This window comes from Electrophorus electricus, chromosome 24, assembly GCF_013358815.1.
Source record: "Electrophorus electricus isolate fEleEle1 chromosome 24, fEleEle1.pri, whole genome shotgun sequence".
In the NCBI taxonomy this organism is placed as follows: domain Eukaryota; kingdom Metazoa; phylum Chordata; class Actinopteri; order Gymnotiformes; family Gymnotidae; genus Electrophorus; species Electrophorus electricus.
The window spans coordinates 6,559,328-6,582,267 of record NC_049558.1 but is presented as its reverse complement, the minus strand read 5'-3'; the positions used below and the strand labels follow the sequence as shown (position 1 = coordinate 6,582,267).

General features: G+C 42.6%; 1 protein-coding gene across 5 annotated transcripts; it reads right to left on the bottom strand.

Annotated features, from left to right (window-relative positions):
• Positions 1 to 1,804: 1,804 nt before the first annotated feature.
• Positions 1,805 to 14,882, bottom strand: rbbp8l (retinoblastoma binding protein 8-like). Of its 5 annotated transcripts, none has more exons than XM_027007014.2 (15): positions 14,670 to 14,882; positions 8,702 to 8,772; positions 8,250 to 8,292; positions 7,721 to 7,816; positions 7,390 to 7,502; positions 6,513 to 6,588; positions 6,051 to 6,259; positions 5,892 to 5,938; positions 5,706 to 5,770; positions 4,829 to 5,567; positions 4,487 to 4,604; positions 4,331 to 4,365; positions 4,116 to 4,215; positions 3,157 to 3,251; positions 1,805 to 2,812 (listed from the first exon to the last, which is right to left on the bottom strand). In XM_027007014.2, the coding sequence occupies exons 2-14, from the start codon at positions 8,766 to 8,768 to the stop codon at positions 3,163 to 3,165; spliced, it is 1,797 nt and encodes a 598-aa protein (XP_026862815.2). In that variant the 5' UTR covers positions 8,769 to 8,772; positions 14,670 to 14,882; the 3' UTR covers positions 1,805 to 2,812; positions 3,157 to 3,162. The 5 variants fall into 5 exon arrangements, with proteins under 5 accessions (XP_026862815.2, XP_035378160.1, XP_035378158.1 ...); XM_035522267.1 differs by having other exon boundaries at positions 8,702 to 8,769; XM_035522265.1 differs by lacking the exon at positions 14,670 to 14,882 and adding an exon at positions 14,433 to 14,512.
• Positions 14,883 to 22,940: the final 8,058 nt, after the last annotated feature.

Sequence of the window (22,940 nt, the reverse complement as noted above, 5' to 3'; positions counted from 1 at the left end):
CCAGTGAGAGAGAGAGAGAGAGAGAGAGAGAGAGAGAGAGAGAGAGAGAGAGAGAGAGAGAGAGAGAGAGAGAGAGACACTCAAGATAGTGATGAAACAATAATGGGAAGTTGGTTGTTCATCTCTGCCAGTGCTCTCTGTGCTCCAAATCTATCTTATCTGTCCACAGGTAAATAAAGACATCATGGATCACTCATGGATCACAGACATCATGGATCTCACACACACACTAGAAGTCTCTTCTGTCTACTTAGTTCTTTACTTGTGATTATGCCCTATTTGAACTCAACACGTCAGCACAAAGTTCGTTCTCACAATGCAGGCATATAAAAAAGTCACTAAAGACTGGGAAGTTGTTCTCCTAACTGCTGATAATAGGCCAAGTAATTAAGCCATATGTACACTGCTCACAAACGCAGTTCCAAGTCATGCAATGTATGGTCTACATAATCCTTTGCCATATAATAAAAGTGGCGAAGAATTTGGTCAAGATTAGTCTGCAGTTTGAGCTGACAAACCCTCTTGTAAATCACAAACATCTGCACATCTTCTTGTAAATCACAACTATAGTTAAAATGGCAACATTAAATATACATTACGATAAAGAAAATAGGTGGACTCTCTATAATGGTCGCCAGTTATTTAGGTGCCTACACATAGACTGAAGCCTTTACAACCCATGTTTAGCCATGAACATTCCTCTGTCATACAGGCTGTTCCAGCTGTATTAAGTCTAGATTAAGTCCCATTTTGTTTATGTGACAGTTGGTTTCCCACGAGGAACAATGGAAATTATGTGCACACATAAACTTTGTATTGACTGTGTATAATTGATGTGCTCATGTCAATATCCACTTTAATATTTAAGGTCTGTCGGAATATTAAAGTGAATGTTGACCTTGACCTTGTATTGTTTTTTTTTTGGGGGGGGGGGGGGGGGGGGGGGGTTGTAGGTAATTCACCCTGACTGCATTGCTCTGCTATAACGCTATAACTCCATCTCTTGAAAGGGGAGTAACTTTGTGCGGTACTGAGCTAAAGTATGTGGTTTTAAGCTGTTGTTGTATTTTTTTTTCCCCAGATAAGCCATTAAGTCATTAAACGATGTTTGCAGCTTTCACATTACTTGACTTATAATCGAAAGGTTGCTGGTTCAAGCCCCACCACTGACAAGTTGCCACTGCTGGGCCCCTGAGCAAAGACCCTTAACTCTCAATTGCTCAAGTTGTACTCAGTCATAATTGTAAGTCGCTTTGGCTAAAAGTGTCAGCTAAATTCCGTAAATATAAGTGTTTCTGAGAGCAATGCACCGCATGCTTAAAAATAATTTAAGGTTGATATTTGCAAACAAACTTATGTGATTCATTCAGAAACATGTTTTATCTTCTGAATAGTTCAGAAACAGATACATTTGTAATATGTTTGCAACAAGAAGTGTTATTTACACAAAAAGTAATGTATATTACTTCCTAGGCAAATCATACATAAATAACATCAAATTAGAAATGCAAAATTTTCAACAGCAATAGTGATGGGGTTGCACTTAAAACCTTGTCACTATGAGGGCAGTCATTAAGCCCCTGTGTTATGCTGAAAAAAAACATGCTGCGAGATGTATTCCGATAGTATTATCATGGTGATCTACCATCGCTTCACATATTGTGAAACCATACTCGAACATCGCGCCATTTCTTGTAATGACATACAGTTCCTGTATGCACATTCCATCAGAGGACCTTGTCTGCAGTGCAATTCCATGAACCAGCATGGAGCAGAATAAAGTAACACACCATTCACATCAGAATCATGCACACTGCTTTATTTCAGTATACGTTGGAAAAAAGGATGGCGTTTCTTTTCCTATATATACATGCCGTCAAGCCTTTCAGAGTCTGCTCTAAAAGTGCTTGCAAAAGCTGCGCATGTAGCCCCTCTTCCTGGTGTGTCAGATGGAAGGGTCTATGAAATAATTCTCTCAATGAGTTTGCAGTGATTCGGTTCAGATGACATTGGAAGGACGGCAGTGTGCGATATAAGCTAAAGGAGTTATTTATTCGCCCGCTATCTTACTGATTTTAAAATGCCTACAAGCCAGCACAAGTGGAAAATTCACTCTTACAAAATGTGCGCCGAGTTTGGTTCTCAATAACCAGAAAGGGGAAGGGGAGGGGCTCCATTTTTACAACATTTACAATGTGAAGACCTTAAAATTGACTTGGGCAGAAATAGCCTGGAGCGCCAACAGTAACTACAACTATGAAAGTGATTCAAAAACACAGGTCAGAAGTGGAAATGGTGGAAACTGATTCGTAAGGAGATGGAACGAGCTGCAGTAGAATCAACAGTCATGTAATAGGAGGAACAGAGAGACAGAAGCAGAGAGGGAGAGAGACAGACAGAAGGCTAGCGGAAACCATATCCAGTTATATGTTGTTTAGTTAGAGCCTCAGGACAGGAAGGACTTCCTGCTGGTAATTCACTTCCTGTTTGGTCCAGCCAAAGAGAGCAGGGAAACTGGGAAAAAGTATGGGCCAGACATCAAGCACTGCATGGAAGAGGAACCTGGTTGCCAGGCCGTGTTAGACTGAAACATACAACTGTTACCTTCAGAAAGTCTTAAGTGCTAAGATTAGATGTCGTTTGTTTCTTTCCTGTGTGGTGTGGGCCCTGCATGTCACTTTTAGGTTTCTAGGCAAAGGGTTGACCTATTGTTTTACACAGGAATATAGAAGAATCTCAGATTTTGATGAATGAGGAGACAGCAGGCAACTAGGTAGGAGGTCCACTGTGAGTGATGTGCTCCATTGGGCGCCTGTAAGACAATAAAGCAAAAACATGAATATGGTATGAACTGCTACATGGTATGAAGCACATACATTCATTTGAAAATGTGAAAAGGGTGCTGACTCAACAAATATCCCTAAGAGAAAAGAGAAGAATTATTTCAAAACATAAGGGAGCACAAAACATAGCACATTCAGCTTGCGCATGTGCATACAGACGCTCTAACACTTCATTATGAAGGTATTTGGAGCAAAGGTCATTGATGTTACTCATGCTGTTGTAATTAGTTTGATTATCATTGCCTTTACAGGTGTTCTCACTTTGTAAGGTGCACTGAACACAAATTTAAATAGAAAACAGAAAGAGTCCAACCTTGATTCAGCCCTGCTCTGGATCATCTTGGTTGGATCCCTGGGGAATGACTGTCACCCTTATTCTCTTCTCTTTGTGTGGATGTTGTGGAAGACCTAAGGCAGGAAAACATCCCAAACCACCACAAGAGGAAGAGAATGTTCATGAATGAATGCATGCATGGATGGATGGATGAATGGAAAAATAGATGGATGGATTATTACCAGCCTCTAACAGCTTCACTGGATTCTTAATTCCTTTCTACCACAAACTTCTAATGTCCAGCACAAATCCACTGGACAAATGATAGAAGGTGCTATAGCTCATGGACATACTGAGGGTCACAGAGTGCAGTGGATTCAGTGATTTTATTTAGTTACACTTCCACATTTCTATCTACCCTGATTTCACTGAACCTTTTCAAGAAGTGATTTCAGCAGAGCAGTGTCACTATATAATCAGCTCATGTTACCCCTGAACATTCACCTCTGTCATGAGAGGAAAGGCAGTTTTCAGTAGCCTGCAGTCACTGTAGTCTCCTGGTCCAGCTCAGAAAACTTTGAACTACCTGCCTGCTGTCTGCGAATGAGTAGATTTACACAACTGCATGACAGAGATTCAGTTTCATGCCTGTAAATAATTGTGTCAGTCTGCCTAATTCGACTATTTAGTTTATAATAATCAGAATGTTTACAAATTATGCACTAAATTTTTACTAATTATTAATTATTACATGTATCTAAACACATTTTTAAAAGATCAATACTGTGTAATAAAGTTTCATACATATGATTTTAGAAATTACAAAGATGCATTTGTAATTCATATCAGGACACATTTCGATGTATTTTTGCTCATTTCTTGTTGCACAATTTCTTGCAAAGAAGCTCTCTTTAAATACTACATTGAACTGAAGTTAGATGGATGGAGAGATGAATGAACAAGAAGGTGAAGGAGGTGAGCAAGCAGTTCCCTCACACCTTCATTGGCTTGGGTAGCCCTCTTCCTCGTGCTGCGGGCCCCGTAGTCTTCCTCTTGCCGCTCTTGGGGGCCACCACCTTGCTCGGCGTCTGGTTCCATCTGTCACAGTGAAGGACAGGCAGAGCACTTCTCAAAAACAATTTCAACAGTGCCAGACACCTCAGACATCCCCATGGCAATGTTAAATGGTGATCTGTGTCAGGTGAGGGGTTACCTGCTGTCTAGTTTTTAGTGACTCTAGGATCACAACTGCAAGGATGAACACAAACACATATAATTTATTGGGAGATGTCTAAAATAAGAGGTCCATTTTGCATAACTGGAATAGAATCTGTTCTGAATTGAATTATTGGGCTTTGAGCGTCCCTACCTGGGCGAAGTGAAATAGTCAGAGTGGGGGCCTTCTGGTTCCCAGGGAAATCTACATTCTCGTTCTTCTCTTTTTGCTCATCATGCTCTTCTTTTGGCTTTTCCCTAGTCTTCTCCATCTGTTGCGAATTTCATGAAAGAAATCTTAACTGTCTTTTAGCCTTAGAAGGTTAATGTCCATTTGAAAAACATCACTCATACTCAAACACAAACACACACACAAGCTTGCAAGCCACTCACAACATCCTCACACCCACTGGAAAGGCTCTCCGCAGCCAACTCAATGCATGACATGACATCTACTGCTTTGCTCTTGAGTATTTGAAAAGTGAAATCTCAAGACCTGTGGTTTAGAATCTCCTGTCTGCAGGTCGCTCTGTGGGCTGGAGCAATACTGAGCCGAACATGGCGAGGAGAGAGGAGCATCAGGTGACGAAGATGACGTCGAAGCCATCTCGCTCCGGCACTGACACTGCGCCACCTCTGCTTCTTTGGCTTTGGAGCCTGTGGCGTTGGACAGGTCCAGAGGGAAGTCCTCTTCATCCCGGTCTCTTACACCGTCTTCAAAAATCTGCTTAGTCTGCACTGCAGAGCTCTTCCAGCAGGGTGGTGCTATAATGGGTGCCGGTTTACTTCCGTCTTTCCCGTCCACCAGCTCAGAGAGGCTCTTCTGACCTGTGCCGATAGGCAGTGCCCACAAGGGCCGCAGATGGCTGAGTGCCCGCACATGCCGGTGAGACTCAAAGCCACCGGCCGATGAAAGCAGGCTGGGGAAACGTAGCATGGCGGAGTCTTGGTTCAGGTTCGGCTGGACCACGATGCCACTGCCGCCATCACTATCTCCACCCCTGCGGTCACCCGTCCCCACTGTTACAAAATCAGAGTGTTCAGGGAGGGGCCAGCGGAGGATGGGAGGGGCCGTCTTGATCGGATGGGGTCGTAAGGGGCCGGATATCAGTGTGTGACGCTCCTCAGAGGAACCGGGGCAGAGAAAGGGGATGTTCTTCAGGAGACGGAGGTGGTGGGGGTGGGATTGGGAGGTGGGGGAAAGCTGTGGCAGCAAAGAGTCCGCACTATCCGCTCTGGGGAGAGAGGAACCAGGGAATTAGGAAGCAGGTGGAAACAGCCTTTCGTGTCCAGCAGGCTGGGGCTGCTACCTCTCACCGCCTGCTCTCTCCTTCACATCATTTTTTCAATCGGCTGCTTTGACTGGATCTCACCTCTTATCCCTCCACACTTGGAGGCTCACCGCACTAGCAGTAAATGTTGACCCCTTGTTCGACTCCTAAAAGGGATGCAAGCACACAGCGGTATGCAATTAGCAAGGGCCTCGCAAAAAACGTTCAACTGTGACATAAAGTGACCACTTAACACTGATCACGTGTTAACACTGAATGATCACTTACAAAAGGGTGTGTTCCACTCCAGTCTTGTAACTGTTTGTGGTCTGATCCTTTATCAGGCATAAAAAAACAAATAAATAACAGGGAAAGAAAAAGGAAACAGGAAATTTAAGAAGCTGGACTGATACTGTGTATCTTGTATCATCTGATTTGAATGGGTACCTGATATTTCCTCTCTCTCAGCTAGAGGTTCTGTACAGTGATTGCGTTCAGCCTCACTCTTCACAGTGGCCGTTGGCGCAAAGGCGCCCCCTGGTAGTGGTTGTTCAGGCTTGAGCACAGATGTTATCAGGTTAAATGTGGAACTGGCAGGGTCAGGTGAGTGCTTGACCTCTGGGGTTCCTGCTTCCTCAGATTCCCCATTCCGTTGCCTAAATGAGACAACATGCACTGAAAAGCGCAAAATATGGCATCTCTGAAATACGGTCCCCCGTTTGCTCCTTGAACCCGGGTCACTGGGCCAAATGTGGTATAAAAAAGATGAAAGAGGAATTCAGGATTTCATTTTGATGTGGAGCTAGGACCAATAAAAAGATCATTGGAATCCTAGCTACCGCTGAGTTTACATTACCATTTACAATCGCAACTGAATAGCCAAACACAGGGGGCAGGACGGCCACTCACTCCATCGGTGGACCCAAGCTCTTCAGCTCTCCTCTCAGCCTGCTGTTGTCCTTCATCAGGGCGCTGATTTCCGCCACTGCAGTGAGAAGAAGACAAGGACAGGAAGCAGAAGAACATTGCAGGAAGTCATTTAGAGAAGCCCGCCATCAACCTAACTGAGCAAAGCCTGTAGCCAGCTGAACTGCACAGGTCAAAATGCCTACACAACTCGAGAAGAGAAAGAGTTTAAGAAGTATTTAGCTAAATAGGGAGTAGTCACTAACTGCCCATTGATCTTGGTAATTAAATAAGTCACCCGCTTCTTATCAGGTCAGCTAAAAACGAAATCTATGACCTCATTCTCTCAGAGGTAACTTAAAAATACAGCATTTATAAACAGAAACCAATTAGCTGTCAGTGGCACACTGACAGTTGTATTAAAAAGTATAGTTTTGTGCTCAAGAGTTGTGGTACCTAATTGCTGATCACTAATTCCCAAAGCCCTACAGTATGTGTGTATGATTATTTGTATGGCCTGCTCACAGGTGTATGAGAGAATATTTGGATACCTCACTTATATGTGTGTGTGAGAGTATTTGAATAGCCTACTATATAAGTGTGAGTGGCTATTTGTATACCCTAGTATTTGTGTGGGTGAAGTTATTTGTATAGCCTGCTGTACATGTTTGAGAGCCTTCTATACATGTCTGAGAAAGTATTAGATGTGTGTAAGGAAGTATTTATACAGCCTATTTGTGTGTGTGAGTGTATTTGTAAGTCCCATTATGTATGAGTATTTATATAGCCTTACTGTATGCATTTGAGAGAGAATTTATATGTGTGTTAGAGTATTTATATATCCTACTTATATGTATGTTAGAGTATTTGCATAGCCTACTTAGTATAGAGATGTGTTGCAGACTCTGGAGCTGGGAGCTCTCATAGTCCTGCTGTCTTTTCGTAGCAATCTCCTGGGTGACCCTACACCTGTCACACAGCCCTGCTCTCAACCTGTGAACACACAAACAAACAATGTTACATGCATTCCTAGATGAAGCTACAGACAGACAGACAGACAGACAGACAGACAGACAGACAGACAGACAGACAGACAGACAGACAGACAGACAGACAGACAGACAGACAGACAGACAGACAGACAGACAGACAGACAGACAGACAGACAGACAGACAGACAGACAGACAGACAGACAGACAGACACACACACATGTTCTCCAACTGTTTAATGTTTTCTGTAAGAACTTTCTGTTGCTCCCTCAGTTGCTGGTTCCGGTTGTACAGCTCCTCCAGTCTCTTTGCATCACTGCAAAACAAAGTTCACAGTGTATCTGATACAGCAAATCTGTTACCTGCTTACAAGAAAAAAGTGTGCGATCTTTGAAGAGGTCTAGCACAGCCAAAGGGATAAATAATGGGGCAGTCTGCTTTAGATGGTTTTCAGAATCCTCACCTAACACTTTTTTCTGTCCTTATTCTTGCACTCCTGCTAATCCTGAGTTTAGGCTTAACCAAGACCTATCCTTAATTCTAACCCTTATTCTGGCTCCAACTGTAACCTCCCCACTACTTTGACCTCATGTTGAGCCGCTAGGTTTGTTAATAACCAGAAGGACCTTTCAAATGGAATGGGAACCAAGAGGCCATTTTTGCTGCCATTAACAGAAAACAGAAACCCAAAGCTGATGAAAATTCAAATGATGAGGCTTGTTGAATCTCTTTAGGAGGCTGAGACTCACCAGTTCTTCTTATTGGTCAGTTCCAGCACCTTCTCCTGCCATCCTATTGGGCAAGGAACAAAAAAGACTTGCCAGTCAAAGGGACCAACGAACATTAAGATGCTTCAGATTATGCAGAAGGTTGAACATTATAAAACACAGTGACTGTTTTTAAATGGCAATGACTATTATGCTGTTGAAGAGCTGCTCATATAAGGCCAGGAAAGCCTATGGGAAGGACCGTGAGGAGTGGCGGGGTGTGGGAAGAGGACCGCGAGGAGTGGCGAGGCGTAGGAAGAGGACCGCGAGGAGTGGCGAGGTGTGGGAAGAGGACCGTGAGGAGTGGCGAGGTGTGGGAAGAGGACCGCGAGGAGTGGCGAGGCGTGGGAAGAGGACCGCGAGGAGTGGGGAGCCACAGTAACTCAAGCAGGCCTCCCATTTGTCACATGCTGAGAGTAAATGCTCAGGCTCACCTTCCACCTCCTGCTCATGGACCTCCTTCAGCCTGTGTAGGAGTTCAGTAAAGCGCTCCACAGCCATCCTCCTCCACAGCACACAGAAAGGGAGGGAGAGAGGGAGAGAGAGAGAGAGAGAGAGAGAGAGAGAGAGAATTTCTTTAAATTGCTCTGGGATACGCCCAAATCTTTTTTTTTTTTTTTTTTTTTTTTTTTTTTTAAACTGAAACTGATCTCTTAATGTCAGTTCATGGCATTTGAAAAATGGTTTGGCAATACTCTAGCAAACCATGGTGATCCCAGTAAGGCTTACTGAATTTAAATAAATAGAGAAGAAGAGGCAGGGAGATGGAGCATGCACGCGTGACGGAGAGAGAGAGAGAGAGAGGTGTTTGAGTATTGGAGGTCATATATAGTATTCAGGACACCTCTCAAGGTTTCTTCCTCTTGTTCTCAGTGGGTTTTTCCTTGACACCAACACCTTGGCTTGCTTATTAGGGGTCTGGACCTGGATTCTCTGTATAAATCATCTCTGGAAAGCTGCTGTGTGTTGTAAGAAGTACTACACAAATAAATTGGAACTGAAATGAACTTTAAATATTCTACTGGCTTCTCTTCCTCATTACAAGAGAACTGAGCATTGAAGAACCAGGGCATTCTCTGAGCACTGAAGGACCAATGTAAAAAAAAAAAAAAAAAAAAAACCCTGCCTGTGTGTTCTCTCTCAGTGGTAAAAAACTGCTTGAAATAGTGCTGCTCTCAGTATGGCTGTCAGCATGCAGCAAACATGCCGTCATTCGTGGATGAACCCTTGAGTGGCTAGCAAGACCCGCCCATCCGGCCCTTCAACAGGACGCAGCACACGTACGTTTGCAAGCAACCAACGGGACACACATCACGTATCCACACGGTGACCTTCAGACTTGGCTGTGTCCCTGGGATAGCAGAGCCAACGTCAGAGCGGAGATATTGGGAATAATTATGACCCGTCCTGGTCGGACTGGTTCCACCACAGTGCTGCAGGCATGACTTTATTTGTGCGCGCGTGTGTGTGTGTGTGTGTGTGCTGTGTCTATATACGAGCGGGAGAAGGGCGGAATAGCAAAGCGTGAGAAAGAGGGAGGGTTTGGCTTGTATTTACATATAAAAGTATCAGAGACAAACAAAGAGACACAATACATGTTTAGAGTACCTACACTAATGACACGGTCATATCAGCAATGCAAAACCAAGCAGCCAGTCAGCATGCTGCCAGCACCATGCCATTCCATAACATCACTAGTAGCTCAGAATCTCTTTGAAACTGTAAATGACCTTTTCCACACTGTGCTTTCACACTGAGTTTGCAAGCTAATGTGCTTGGGAAAATTGCAACTTCAAAAATCAGATCACTTAAACAGCATCTGGTCCCCTGATAATAACATCCTGATGTGGACATACTCTGAAATTTAAACATACACAGAGCAAAAGTGTGTGTGTGTGTGTGTGTGTGTGGTGTGTGTGTGTGTGTGTGTGAGAGAGAGAGAGAGAGAGAGCAAGGGGAAAAAAAAACAAAATCATGACCACCTCACTGATCTGGAAGCAGTTGAACAGTCATTTGCAGAGCTTGATCTCTTGTGCCACATTGAACGTGAAGCCATGCCCATTCGCTGCTGTTAGAGAGCTGATCTCAGATCAGTGTCTGGACCTTCCCTGTGCTATACAATTGCTCCCACTCACAGGATAAAAGTCCAACTTGCTATGACTCAGGGATGTTAAAGGAAGGAAACCACAAAAAAAGGGAGCGACGCTAGGGAGCTGTGGATGGAGCATTGGAAGGCCTGTCTGTATTGCCTTGTTGGAGGTATTAATGCTAAAGGAGACTGACCAGGAGAGAGTCCAGGGCGGGCATTTTCCAGACACCTGTCTAAGAGGAGTGGTCAGCCACTGATATAGTGCCTTAGGCAGGGCGTATCCCACAATGCCTTCGTACTGTGAACATGCTGTATGGCACCTGAGTAAATGAACCAATTGCCAACACTCTACTTATAACACTCACCACATAGATTTCAACAGTAGATCTTTTGAAATGAAAAAGACTTTGAATTTCCTGTGAATGACTCTTAACTGCCCCAGGTATAGAATAAGACTTTGAACTTGTATATTGTTCCTAGCATATAAAATAACGTGACTGTGACCATTGAGCAATATATTATTATAAATAAATGCAGACTCAACCGCCTATTCACTAAAATAGCTTTGAGAATGGGCGCGTTTCTGTACAGCATTCGTGTGCTTTTCTTAGTTTGCCTCTCTGCTCTGCTGCTTTCTGCTGTTGTGTGCTTCCAGCATCAGGCTCTCCCCCACTCACTCTGTGTGCCTGCATGTTGGGATATGTCAGCCCGTGTGCCAAGTTACAGGGTAAGAGCAAGAGGCAACCTGCCTCTCAGAGCTTGGGAATCGACTCATCACACACACGCACCTGCATGCACACATACTCACACACACACACACACACACAAATGCACAAACACAAATGCACAAACACACCATAAACACATATTAGAGGCATACATGCGCACACTCGCACAATGTTTCAATTAACATGAAGCACATACATTTCCAGTATTTACATGACTGGATAATGTTTGCTTTAAACTGGAATTTTGAATTTTCAGTTGGATATATTAATATGAGGGAACCACAGTCATAGGTCTCACTGAGCTATAGTCCCAAGAATGAATCTGAATGAATCTGTCCTGCAGAGCACTTGCAGTCAGTCAGGTGCACTGAAGGTATACAAACAGACAGAACTATAGCTTCACAAGAGACATGAAGATAACTGTCTTCACGAGGACTGTATACAAACAGAATGGAAACATTTCTGTTCTATCCTTTTCATATTGGACCTTGGCTAAATCAACTACATGGTGCATGAAGGGTCTACAGAATTCATGATTGCTATCTTAAAAAAGGACTGTGTGCCATGTCTTTGAGCACTACATGTGATTTGTGAAAGATGTATTATTTTCATGTGTTTTTTATTGAAGAGTTTGCCTACTTTGCAGTTACTCTGATCAAGTATGGTTGAAATTGCATTTGCAGTAACTCCTTAAAGCAAGCGATAGGTGGATAATATCCTGCAATAATACAGGGAAAGCAGGTTTGTGGTTTGAGACTGAGACTCCATTATGGGCTTATTTTCCCCCTCCTGTCCTTATTGCAGTTACCTTTTCTACCAATCACCACCCGATGCGAATTATTAGACTATACAGATTGTAGGCCTCTCTCTCTGTCCCTCACAATTCAATTCAGCTGTGCCTTTCTGGCATGAATGTTACAAGTTATATTATTGCCAAAACAATCAACATAAAATGGAAAAGAATACACACACACACACACACACACAAACACACACACACACACCTCTCAACAGCACTTCAGTAGCAGCCCTCCCAACAGAGCAGAATAGCAGCTCTGTTCCTCTACCTGCCTCCTCCAACGACGCAAACTCCGAACTCACCCTCTGCCCCGCTGCCAAACGTACACCCCAGGCTCGCTTGCCGCTGCACTCTGCCGTCCACACGCCCCCTGTTCAGCTCCTCGTTAAGGCGCTCACCCCCACCTGTGCTTCCTCGCAAGGCACGTTTGACGGGGCGGACGGAGGGAACGGGATTAAGAACAAACAAAACGGCAAAAGGAGAGGAGCGGTTAGGAGGAGTCTTTCTCTCGCCCCGTCTACCCCCCCCCCTTCCATACACACCCTCCCTCCTCCACCACCCTTCCTCTGCCTGCATCACACGGAGGAGAACAGGTTGGTGCAGTTCTCTGGCAGAAAGCACAAACACCAGTTTTCCCTGGATAAACCGGTCCTGCTGAAATCTCACTAAACCTGACCGACCAGATCAGCATAGACAGAAAAAGGAAAAACCTTGAATGAATATAGACTCATTTAGGCACACAAAGCCACTTTATTTTGCATTGATTTGGTTGCTCAGGAAGAGAAGATGGAGCACAGGAGAAAGAGCACCTCCTCCTCCACATTACTACTTTAATACAATTTGAATATTCAAATAGTAAATATCAGAATATCGGTATGAAAGAATAGTGAAATTTGTTAAATATTTACAATATATAATATTTTCAGGTTGAAGTCTCCCCATACAGCATATAGATTTAGCCTAAAAAATAATGGCAAATGGACTACCTGCGAACTGTCCAGTTCGTAGCTACAGGGGTCTGTGTGTTTCATTGGGCAGACTGCCACGAGCTACATGACTCGTGCTCGGAAGGCCAATGAACACTTTGGGTAAAACCCCAATGAAGGAAAAATATATATAGCAAAAAATTTTGGAATGCCCATCAGCTGACTGTAGGCTTCCTGATTCCTGAGTTCCAGCTGGACCGGCTCTGACTGACCTGCACCTTCTCACTGATACAGCTGCGACACTGAGCAGGACAAAACAAGAGAATGTCAGACTCCCTGAGCTCACACTGCCCTACGATGAACTGTCCACCACCGCCCGATACCACCTGATTGGACTGATGAGACGAAGCTGGTGGTCCGTGATTGGTTGAGGAACGTGTCGCAGGTTCACTTTTACCACTGCTGACCTGCTGCATCATCATCACTCTGCATGCAGAGGTCTACGAGTCCATTCTTGACATACCTCTCGCACAATACTATTGTCATATTCCATTCTACTGGCATCGTTCCCGATGCCGGCTGCATAGAGCATATCGATTAATTGCATTTCTAGACAAGATAAATACTTAGAAATCAAGTTACTGTCCACTAGATGGCACAACAACACACCTACAGGTCAACTGAGAAGAGGCTGGCAACGGGGTGTTTCTCCCAAACCATCCTCCATAGCGAATATCGAACAAACTAACCAAAAAAGTGAAAAAAGAACGAGTCAGTTCTGCGAGTGTTTCGCAAAGGCCTTAGTAAGAGCAAATTTAACGAATAAGTTAAAAATATTTCATTGAGTTCTCTCGTGCAGGCTACCAGTGTAGGGTGAAACATCAGTTTTACCGAGATTGACAAATACAATATGTCCACTCTAAATGTTATTTTACCTATTCGAAAATTTGGCTGAACCATGCGTGAAGCCTTTGTAAAATATAATAATAAAAATTAAAACCCGCAACCGCATTCAAAGGAATTTCAGTATTAATTCACCATTATTATCAACTATTAAAACCAGAAAATTAGGCCCCCCCAAATAAACGTCACTTCCCTGCATGAATGAGAACGTGACCAACATGGTACATAACAGAAAAAAAAATATTCAAAAGAAGACATTAAAAAACTGTTCAAAATAAGAAATGAATCGTTTGTTCGAGGAGGCTTATAAACAAAAACAAAGGAAGTGCCATTTGAGAAAGCTCGAGGCAGTCTTACGGAGATTACCAGAAAAAAAAGAAAAAAAAAAAAGAAATGCGACATTGCAAACAGCCTGAGTGTTTTTAAAATATCAGGCGCATAAGTCAGACTTCCCATCATGAGTTCTCAAATAATTTATTACAACAACAACAACAGCACAGCTTTTTTTTCTCTCCCAAATTAGCGACCTCTGGTCATAGAACAAACTCCTTAGAGCTGATTATAACAGATGTGAATTAATGACGTCGGTTAGTCAATACACATGATCAAAGTGACTTACTATGAATATACTACTACTGTGTTTTCTCTTATTCTTTTCTGAACAATTTCAAAAGTGAAAACGGAATGCAGTCATAGGTGTTTGCGAGTGAGCGTGCCTACTGATTTCACATAACGAGGATACAGGTCTATCCAGCAAGGTAAAACTGCCCACAGTGAAAACCCGCATGCGTCCTCTGTCTCTAAGCATAGAATCAACAGTAAGAGCAAACACAGAGGTGCCGTTTTACAATCGTATCAGAGACACCGTAGGCGTGTACGCTAAAAAAAAAAAAAAAAAAAAAGCGCTATCGCCTTTGTCCCCAGCGTGTCAGTAACAAAAGAGAGACCTTATCCTACCTTTAAACCTTCCACTGTGACCGGCTGCCATAGTCTGAGTGGCTCCACCTGTCTGGCCCCGCAAAGAAAGTTTCTTGGTATAAAATAACGCACTCTCTCTATAATTGCAGCCAGAGGAACAATGCCATATGCTTCACTCTGGAGTGAACTTCCTTATCCACGTAAAGCCCAGGCCTAATTTACTATCATTAGGCTGAACGTCTTTAACGGTTCTAAAATGTTACCGCAGGTAGTAGCCGCTGGAGTGACATTCTGATAAGGTATTTGACAACATACTTCATACTGATTTGCAATCCTACATGCTTGGTTGAGCAACTCACAGGACCTAAACAGTTGTCCTCGTGCTAGCATAGCCTGGTTCGCCCGTAAAACTCTTTGTTGTCTTCCCGAGACACACTGTGTATTTAAGAATGTTATTTGAGCAAACAGGTGAGACAATACTGCACAGTCTATACAGTAAAAAGGACAGTTTGCCACCACGAGCAAAGTGATTACTATATTAAAGACAAGTTCCAAACATGACCTGGAAGTAATCACTAAAAAGTCATATATTCTACTTAAGAATTTATTAAGAAGATGGACGTCTTGGCAATAAATCCCACCCCATCCCATGGCAGGTGATATGTGATTGGTTAGAAGGAAAAGTGAGAATGGGAAAACCTAATCCACAGTGACAGGAGATACATGTCCAGATGACACTGTTACCAGGGAGAGAAGGCTGCTCAGCGATGAATCTTTATGAATACTCTCCACACTCACTGTCACAGCTGTAACTAATAGGACACATTACGTTTTATGAACCTAACTTTAAGAAAAAGAAAGATAACACAAAAAAAGGGAAAAAAACTGAGATGGACGTTCAAAGGACATACTGAAGAATCCTGCATGTGTCAGTGGTTTGATTGTTTCAATTGAAGAATTATACAATATTTTATGACTGTTAGAAGACGAATATGTGATCATTGATGTGTGATGTAGGAGACCAAACACACACACACACACACACACACACACACACACACACACACACGCATATGAAGGACCTGGATTCCATAAGATCCCCCCAACACTATAAGCAATGTCTAGATAAGACATCAAAGAGTGAGCCAGATTTACAAGACATACTGAAGCTCCTTTAAAAAATACTGCTGAGCAAATGTTTATGCAACTTAAAATGTCAAAGTGAGAAAGGGGAGAGAATAAGTGTGTGTGTGTGTGTGTGTGTGTGTGAGAGAGAGAGAGAGAGAGAGAGAGAGAGAGAGATACACATGAGAACAGAAGAGAGAAACAAGTGGCCAGAGGAAACAATATCCAGTTACTTGTCATGAGAGATAAGTGGATTTCAGCATTAAACAATGTTGTGAATTACAGTTAATTTCCATTGCTTGAAATGGCAAGGTAATCATATCTGTGTACTCAGAGTAAGTACATCTGTCTTACTCTCTTAGGTGATACTAGTTTCCTCCTGTAATCTGAGGATTCCCTTTGGGAGTGCCCTGTCACCTCTGTATATGATGGTTTGATTTATTTATTTTAAATATATTTGTATGGTTTTATATTCCAGTTCCTTATCCATTCTTACTTGTGCTTTTGGACTTTTTCTTATCCATTCTGTCCATAATCGCTAAATCTTTAAAAAGGTGATGTGCTTCACAACAAAAACATCACCCTCCTGCCTAAGCATCTGCAACAGTGGTTCTCAAGCTCAGTCACTAGGCGGTAGTGTGGAGTTCACTTTCAAACTACTTTGCAGTTGCACCTGTGAAAGCTCCAGCTGAAACACTTTCAGTACTTGGTAAAACACACACACACTTATTTATCAAAAAATGCTGACCTATTGCTACAGCCAACCTTAGCAAATAGAAAACATGCTGAACATATTCAATATTACCTTGAAATAAATAAATAAATATTTAGTTTGTTATGTATTATTTATACACCCATATTTTAGCACCAAAGGTTTAAGAATTTGTTTGTAAAGGTAAGTCCACATGCTTCTGAGCTGGCGAGAAGGAGTCTGAGGACGTTAACGGCAAACGGCAGTGAAGCACCCGCAGCCGTGTGGGCCACACCACGCTGTGTGGCAGAGTGAACACTTTCCGGCGATCAAAAATGATCGTGATCAAGTTAGCGGTCCGTCCAAGAACAGCGACGGAACAAGCCCACCCACACCTTCTGCTACCTAATGCCGAGAAGAGAAGGCGTCTGCTTCTCCTCATATAAACTGTTCACATCTCAAAAACCCAGATTAAATCGTCATTTTCCCTTCCTAACGATGGAAATATACTCTGGTCCGGAAAAAATACTTTAGCATGTTTCCCCTCACATATAATTCAACAGTAATCTTATATCCCTATTCGTTTTAAAATTTGTCAGGGCACTTCATTAATTTAAACCTCTTTAATATGTCCGGCACGGGGAAGGGCAGCCGAAATTGTATGTTAGAGTTCATGAGTTTCCTTGATTATCTAGACGGTTTCTGTTTGCTCTCCAGTCTAAGTGGAACACTCTGCGCTTAAGATTTTGTGTAGGTGTGTATAAGTGTGCGCTGAATGTTTGTCCAGCTAACTGTGCAGTGGTAGCCTAACCTCTACCTGCACCAATAAGTACAACACTGAAATGGCCAGTATTAGTAGGCTAATAGCTACACCCTGTAGACAAACAGTGATCACAGATCACAGACAGGGTACATACAAAGAATTCTGTACAGCAGCTGGATAAAGTCTGGAACATGCAGAATGGAATAACATACATACACCTGGACACACACACACGCACACACACACACACACACACTCACACTCAGACACATGCACACGCACACATATGCACACACAGAGGAGGAAGTCCTGTGGTACAAAGAGGAAGTTTGTGAACAGAGTTAAAATAACAACCCCCAGAATGCATGTGTGTACCCACGCATACTGACAAACATAGCACCATCTGTCTCCACAGCACCCAGACAACCTTATTTCTTTGCATGTGTGTTGGGGTGCATATATCTTTGAGAAAACGCATATTTTTTAACGCGATCAGAGCTATGACACGTGAGAGTCAGCACCACAGTGAGCAATACTTCTCTGGAAGCTAACGTTCTGCAGTCTAAATGTATAGTCAAAAGGGGTGAAAAACCTCGATTCAGAAAAAAAAAGTGTGGAGAGTGAAGAAAGAGAAAAAATAGGCAAAAACAGAGCAGGATGAGTATCCCGTGTGACTGCAGTGATGGCCAAAGAAAAGGAAGGTAATGTGACAGACTTTCTAAACTTAGATTTTATCTCCACCCATAGCCATAAATAACCCATAAACACTCATAAATAAGCCCACAAAATAAATGAGCGAGAGAGTGCCCGATGAATACATGCAGCATTGTTAACGGAGAATCAGATAGGTGGTGAAAACACACATACACACACACACACACAGGAAAAAAGATTTTTATAGAATTATTATAGAATCCTTAATTTCCTTAATTGCAAACGTTCATTCATGTTGTTTTACTGTAATACTGGTTTGGCAATACAGTAACTAAATATGGTCATGCTAGCAAAGCTTACTGAACTGAAGTGAACTGAGAGAGAGAGAAAGAAAGAAAAATAGACAGGAAAACAACAAATTTGATCAGCATGAACCACATTTCAACACAGCTTCTAGAACTGAGGAAGCCTTTTGGATGAGAGCTGAAATGCTTTCATCTCAAGCACTCTAGACTGACCTGAATGACCGAGAACCTACACAGACTTGTTAGGAATCCTAGACACAATCAGAGCAAAATACAAGGTTACCTGGCCCCCAAAAAACAGTATATCACGGAAGACTACCTGACCATGAAGACTGAGGGAAGACTGAGAACCACCCAGATGAAGTACGGTCTGGCTGTAGAGCCTGGCAGACATTTTAACTGATAAAAGAGCAAAGATTTTATAATAACCAAAGTGAAACAGAGATGCACTTTCTAACAGAATGCTCAAAATTCCTGGAGATTCATTAATTATTATTATTATTATTATTATTATTATTATTATTATTATAGGGTAACAGTAGGAATGCTGTACAGAACATCTTCATCTGCCGCTGTAAAAGGATTAAATAACTGACAATTTCAAGAGATTATGTCCACCCGTGTGTGTCTGTCTTCCCCGTGTTCCAGGTTTTGCCTCTGACTAAAGTGTCCCCCATCCCAACTAAGTTTTCCAGTGAGCTGAGAACTGTATAAAAGGAAGAGGAAGGGAAGAAAGGCTCAGCTTAAGGCTCATTAGAGAAGAGAATTTTGCTGCTAGTGCTTTGACTTGTGGCTTTTTTTTTAATTATTGTGATTGCTTGGATTTGTGTGTATGGCTTTGGATCTCTCCTTGACTTACAGTTTGTCCTTTATTGGTTTGGTTTCTGTTTAATATATTTATCATGTATATAATGTCCTGTGTATAGTAGTTACACACTGGTGGTAGGGAGTGCCTGCCATTTTGTTTGGGTGTGGATTTATTTTGCCGGAACGAGCCGGTCCTGTTGGTGTTGCAGAGAATCTGACACAGGGCATGTCGATGGTGGAAACCAGAGACGACTCTGTGGTCGGCTCATGCATAGAGCCCCAAATTATCCAGTTTCCTGGTGATGACGCGATCCTGTCTTTGAAACTGAAGGAAGTGGAGCTGGAAATCAAGAGGCAAGAGCATGAAATGGAACTACCGAGGGTGCGGGCCTTACAGCTTGAGGGTGAAATGGCAGATAAGGAGGCAGTGATCCGGAGGCAGAGCATGGGACCGGAGGGTCCTATTCCTTAGTCTTATTTCTCCTCCCCTATGCCAGATGACTTGGCTAACAGCAGTACCCTGGTGCCAAAACCATACCTGCCCAGATCGCCCACTACTCCTGTATTCACTACGCCAGTGGCACATGGATTTGATGTCAGCCATCAGATAAATTTTGTACCAGAATTTCGGGATTATGGTGTAGCTGCTTTCTGTGTTTAAATGTATTGCCACAGTTGGCCGAAGGATTCTTGTCTTAACTCACAAAACTGAGTTTGCGCCATGTAACTATGTGACTATGAATCTGACTAGTCCTAGTCCCCCCCATGAGCACCTGTTTCCTCTCCCACAGTGGAAACAAGGGAGTGTTTCTTATTGTCATGAAAAATGGCACATCATTTCATCTTGTCTGACCCTACTGCGCAAAGCAGCAACTGCAGCTAGGAAAATAAATGCGATGAGTGTTCTACCCTAAAATATATTTGAATGTGTAGAACTTGCTTTCCAACCCTTTATTTTCCAAGGTTCTGACTCTCTCACCAATGATGAGGGACAATCACAGGATGAGGGGATACTGGTGCTGCTGTATCGCTTAAATTGGAAAGTTATTGCCACTGTCATCAGACACATATAGCAGTAACGATTTGTTGGTGCAAGGTTTGTAATTGTTACGAGGCTCCCTGTACATAATCTGTTCCTATGCTTAAGTGTATATTCAGGGCCAGCTAACGTGGTGGTACAATCCGAACTGTCCGAGTACTTCAAACCTCAAGTACAGCTCGGCTTTAAATACTTTAGCTTCAGGGCTCATGGACGACAAGCATTGAGGCTATTTTATGTCCTGGCTCCAAGATGGTAGAATGAACTCACACTTGCTGTCCGGACAGCAGAGTCCCTTGCAGTCTTCAAACTCAGATTTAAGACCCATCTATTTGTGGAATATTTAAAGTATAACTGACCCTGCTCCCATATTGACTGGCTAAATTAGTACTTATTATAGGGTATTGTTTATGTTGTTTAACGAAATCTAGCACTTATTGTTTATTACACTTATGGTTGTTTAAGATCGACATTATGTATTTTGTACTTCTAGGTATCAGCATTGATCCCTGTATTCTACAGTATTCTAGCTCATTGGTATGTTGGACTCTATCCTACTGTACTGTACAAGGATATATTCTATGAGTAAATGACAAAGCACTTGTGTAAGTTGCTCTGGATAAAAGCGTCTGCTAAATGCTGTAAATATAAATGTAATGTAAATGTCTGTCTGTGATGCATCATTCATTTTAGGTAATGACATAGTCGGTGGTATGATGTTCCCTGTGCCCGAGGTTACAGTATATCCTGTGGAGGTTACTGAGTCTGCACAAGAGGTATTGGACACATTTCCTGCTTGTGCTTTGACCCGTGCTCAGGCACAGAAACTCATTCATGGGTGATGTGCCAGTAGGCGATGATGCCCCTGTTTGCAGTGCCTGAAGAAAATGTTGTGCCCTTTGTTCCTGATCCTGAGATGCCAGATCTCATGTTGCAAAAGGATCTGGCTGTGGCTCAGAGAGCCGACAGCACCCTTTTACATTGCTTCACTCTCGCAGATAAGAAAGGAGAAAAAGCTATCACACTGAAAATGAAGCTTCAATGCAGACGTGGTCTTCGACTAACCCTAGTGAAGAGTAGAACACAGTGATGCAAATAGTGGCACCAGCTAATTACTGTATTAGCTGGTGCTCGTATTTTATTTTTAGCTCATGATCACCCATTGTCAGGTCACTTAGGTATGCAAAAGATCACACAGCAGATTTTGGAACATTTCTTGTGGCCTTCAATTTGAAAAGACATAGTTAACTACTGTCGATCTTGCCATACATGCCAACTGTTTGGGAAACCAAACCAGGTTATTACCCCTGCGCCTTTTGTTCCAGTTTCAGTGGTTGCTGAACCCTTTGAATGAGTTCTCTTAGATTTTGTAGGTCCCCTGTGAAAGACACGGGCAGGACATTGTTTGTTGACTTTAATGTGTACCACCACTAGATACCCAGATGCAATCATCCATTGTTCACTTAAATCTTAGGCTGTGATTAAAGCATTGATTAAATTCTGTACTACCTTTGGCCTACGTAAATGTATCCAATCCGACAGAGGGACTAACTTCACCTCAAACCAATTCACCCAAGTAACAGGCGAGTTAAATATCCAACACCACTTCTCCAGTGCACATCATCCTGAGTCTCAAGGTGTGTTGGAATGGTTCCATCTGACTTTTAGAAATGTTCTACGGTTTTACTGTGCTGAGTATGATAAAAAATTGGGATGAAGGTGTTTGTCTGCTCCTTTTTGCTATCCGTGACATGGTTCAAGAAATGAAAGAGGTATTGGGCAAATGTCCTCAAGAAATCAGCTTGAAATGCCATGCTTCAAGTCTCATGGAAGACAAGCATCGAGATTATTCTCTGTCCTGGCTCCTAGATGGTGGAACAAACTTCCGCTAGCTGTCCAGACAGTGGAGTCCCTTGCAGTCTTCAAGCGCAGACTAAAGACCCATCTATTTGTAAAATATTTAAATGACCACTGACCCTGTTGACTAACTGAAACTAATACTTATTGTAGGGTATTGTTTATTACACTGATGATGACTGCTCCTTTGTTGCACTTATTGTTGTCTAAGATATATTTTGCACTTCTAGGTATCAGCATTGATCCTGTATTTCAACAGTATTCTAGTTTCTAGTATTCTAGTTCATTGGTATATTGGACTCTAACCTACTGTACTAGGATGAATTCTATGAGTAAATGAAAAGCAGTTTTGTAAATCGCTCTGGATAGGAGCGTCTGCTAAATGCCGTATATGTAAATGGAAACCCCCGTAAATGTGCTTTGTTGGAACAGGAAACAATATAACTGCTGAATAATGGTTTAGCCATCCACAGTAAAAGCTCTTGATGTTCCCCCGTCTCCTCGTTCTGAAACCTGACAGTACCTGTCGCTTTCACACGGATTATCGTAAAGTGAATGATATTAGTGAAGGATTCATTCCTCATGCCCCAATTGGAGGATTGTGTTGATAGGACAGGATTTGCTATTTTTGTGAGTAAGCTTGACCTCCTAAAGGGTTATTGGCAGGTGCTGCTTACTCCTCGCTCCTCAGACATTTCAGCTCTAACCACCCCTGATAAATTCCTGCAGTACACAGTTATGCCTTTTGGTCTCAAAAATGCACCTTCAACCTTTCAGTGACTTATGAATATTGTGCTAGACGATGTCCCAAATTGTGAAGCCTACCTGGATGATGGAATTGTTTATACTTCTAAGTGGGAAGAGCACCTGCAGACCTGCAGAAATGTCTTTTGGAAAGTTGAAGATGCTTCGCTTTTTAAAAAAATCTAGACAAATGTGATTTTGGTAAGGGTGAGGTAGCATACTTGAGCAAATCGGTTGGCCACAAGATGGTTCATCCTCTGGATGCCAAAGACCAGGCCTTTCTGTCCTTTCCTCTTATGGACAACAGAATCGCAGACCTTTTCTA

What these genes read in the sequence shown, in the direction of transcription:
- rbbp8l (XM_027007014.2), bottom strand. Translation starts at nt 8,768, where the DNA reads ATGGCTGTGGAGCGCTTTACTGAACTCCTACACAGGCTGAAGGAGGTC. An exon ending in AGCTTGGGTCCACCGATGGA is followed by an intron (nt 6,260 to 6,512) that starts GTGAGTGGCCGT and finishes TGTCTCATTTAG; the next exon opens with GCAACGGAATGGGGAATCTG. An exon ending in GGAGTGGAACACACCCTTTT is followed by an intron (nt 5,771 to 5,891) that starts GTAAGTGATCAT and finishes CATCCCTTTTAG; the next exon opens with GAGTCGAACAAGGGGTCAAC.